The sequence below is a fragment of the Topomyia yanbarensis genome, chromosome 3 (genome assembly GCF_030247195.1).
Source record: "Topomyia yanbarensis strain Yona2022 chromosome 3, ASM3024719v1, whole genome shotgun sequence".
In the NCBI taxonomy this organism is placed as follows: Eukaryota; Metazoa; Arthropoda; class Insecta; order Diptera; family Culicidae; genus Topomyia; species Topomyia yanbarensis.
This window is the reverse complement of record NC_080672.1, coordinates 78,321,704-78,323,571: the sequence shown is the minus strand read 5'-3', so window position 1 is coordinate 78,323,571 and position 1,868 is coordinate 78,321,704. Positions and strand designations below refer to the sequence as shown.

At 43.8% G+C, this 1,868-nt stretch overlaps 1 protein-coding gene across 1 annotated transcript; it reads right to left on the bottom strand.

Moving 5' to 3' along the window:
- Window positions 1–339: 339 nt before the first annotated feature.
- On the bottom strand, window positions 340–1,137 carry LOC131687016 (uncharacterized). Its single transcript, XM_058971050.1, has one exon. The coding sequence runs from the start codon at window positions 1,135–1,137 to the stop codon at window positions 340–342; it is 798 nt and encodes a 265-aa protein (XP_058827033.1).
- Between the last annotated feature and the right edge of the window lie 731 nt (window positions 1,138–1,868).

The following is a 1,868-nucleotide window of genomic DNA, read 5'->3' as shown; positions in this document are numbered from 1 at the left end:
GTGCTCCTCAGGAGGTTTCCAGCTGACGGCTGACAGCGATGACTCATTAATTGACAGTCGGAAGCATTCGAGCTAGAACAAACAATTCCATCAGGAAAAACGGTTGATTCATCAACATAATTTTTAAAATACTTGCCAAAGAGGGCAATTTGGAAGTCCCCCTCTCCATTCCCAGACACAGGGCCGGGACGACTGAAGATACTGCTGACTGCAAGGGGCACGACTGTGCTGGGAGGATTGGGGGATTCCATATTGCTTTCTACGGTGCGTCCCGGTTGCCGTTGATCAACAGGCGAATTGTCGGTGCGTGGTCTAAAATAACTGCTATTTGCGATGGATTTATCCCAGTCGAGGTGTTTTCCGAAACCCATGCTTCCCGTCATTATTACGTTCTTGCCGAAAGTCGATGAACTCGCGGAAATACATCCCATCCGGCCAGGTATCGGCATTGAGAGCCATTTCACGAAGTTGAGGGTCAACACCAATTTTGAAAGAAATGAAATTAAGCCCGCTCAAATTTGCGTCTTTTTTCACTAACTTCTTCACTTCGACCGGATCGTCCGTTGAAAGGCACTCTTTAACCACAGCACCAACCTCAGCTTCGGAAACGGTGGTAGCAATTTGCGACAGGTAAATCCAGCATTTACTAGTAGTGGGTTGAACAGTGATTGTGGGTACCTTTGCTACATCACCCTTTTTCTTGCCACACGTTAGACTGGGGACATCGGATTTAGAAGGAAATTTATCATCCTCCGTCTCGCGAGCACGTTTGGCTCCAGCTCTATTTGGAACGGGCCATGATATGGAAGTTGCAGGCAATGTCGTTGCGGATTCCACTGATTTTCTGGTTTTCTCCATTTCAGCCTTTAATGCTTCAAGCGCTGTTTTATGTGTGTCGGTCAGCAAACGGAACGCTTCGCTCAATGCTGTAAAAGCTGCATTCACTGCGGAGGATTTCATCAAATCCACACAGCTGTCGCAAAGCCAGAATATATTCGCTGAGTCGTTAATCATGTCCAATTTTGGACGAGTGAGCGTTGAACACGATAGATGCATGATTCTGTCGCAGAGTCCTTGGCATTTCAGCTGATTCAAAGTGGTTACCGGCTCGGAGCACTGCAGGCAGATCGAATCCATTGCGAATCGCCTATAGGTAGGCAACAGTAGCTACTTCGCGAATAAGCTTTCCCGATATGCATCCACGGTTTCACCACAAGGATTCTATCACTACCGACGACACTTTGGGAGAACAAAATGTTTATCAATTGTCACCGCACGACCAAGAATCACAAATTATCAGTCAATTGATCAATAACTGCAGCTTAGGCGAGGACACAAACTCTATTCTAATTGAGAAATCACTTAATATACACAAAAAAACGATCCAAAATACGAGAACGAAAATAAACAAACTGATTCACAACAGTGTTACCAGAATACCTGAATAAAATAACTATTGTATCCAATTTCGCACGCAATTTCAATATACCGATTGCTGGTAGTCTGCTGGTTGACCGCAGTGCTGCCTGGCGGCAAGTTGCTAGTTGATGCTATAATTTAAAAACAACAGTTATTTTTCTTACACACTGATGTGTCAGTTATCAGCAGATAAATTGAGATTGACCCGTCTTCACTCGCTACCAACAGTATTCAAATGACGAGTTTCAGAGCAACTTCTGTAGCTTCTTTGTTGTGTGAGGTTCTACCTAAAATTTTGAATTTTTGCCAGTAAAATCCTTAAGTTCGATTGAATTTCAATATTCTGTGGACTATGCCGAACTCAACATATGTTGGTAACAAAATATTAACAATTCTGAGCAACATCATCTCATAGAAACCAGCGTCCACTCTTCCATTGGCGATTCTAC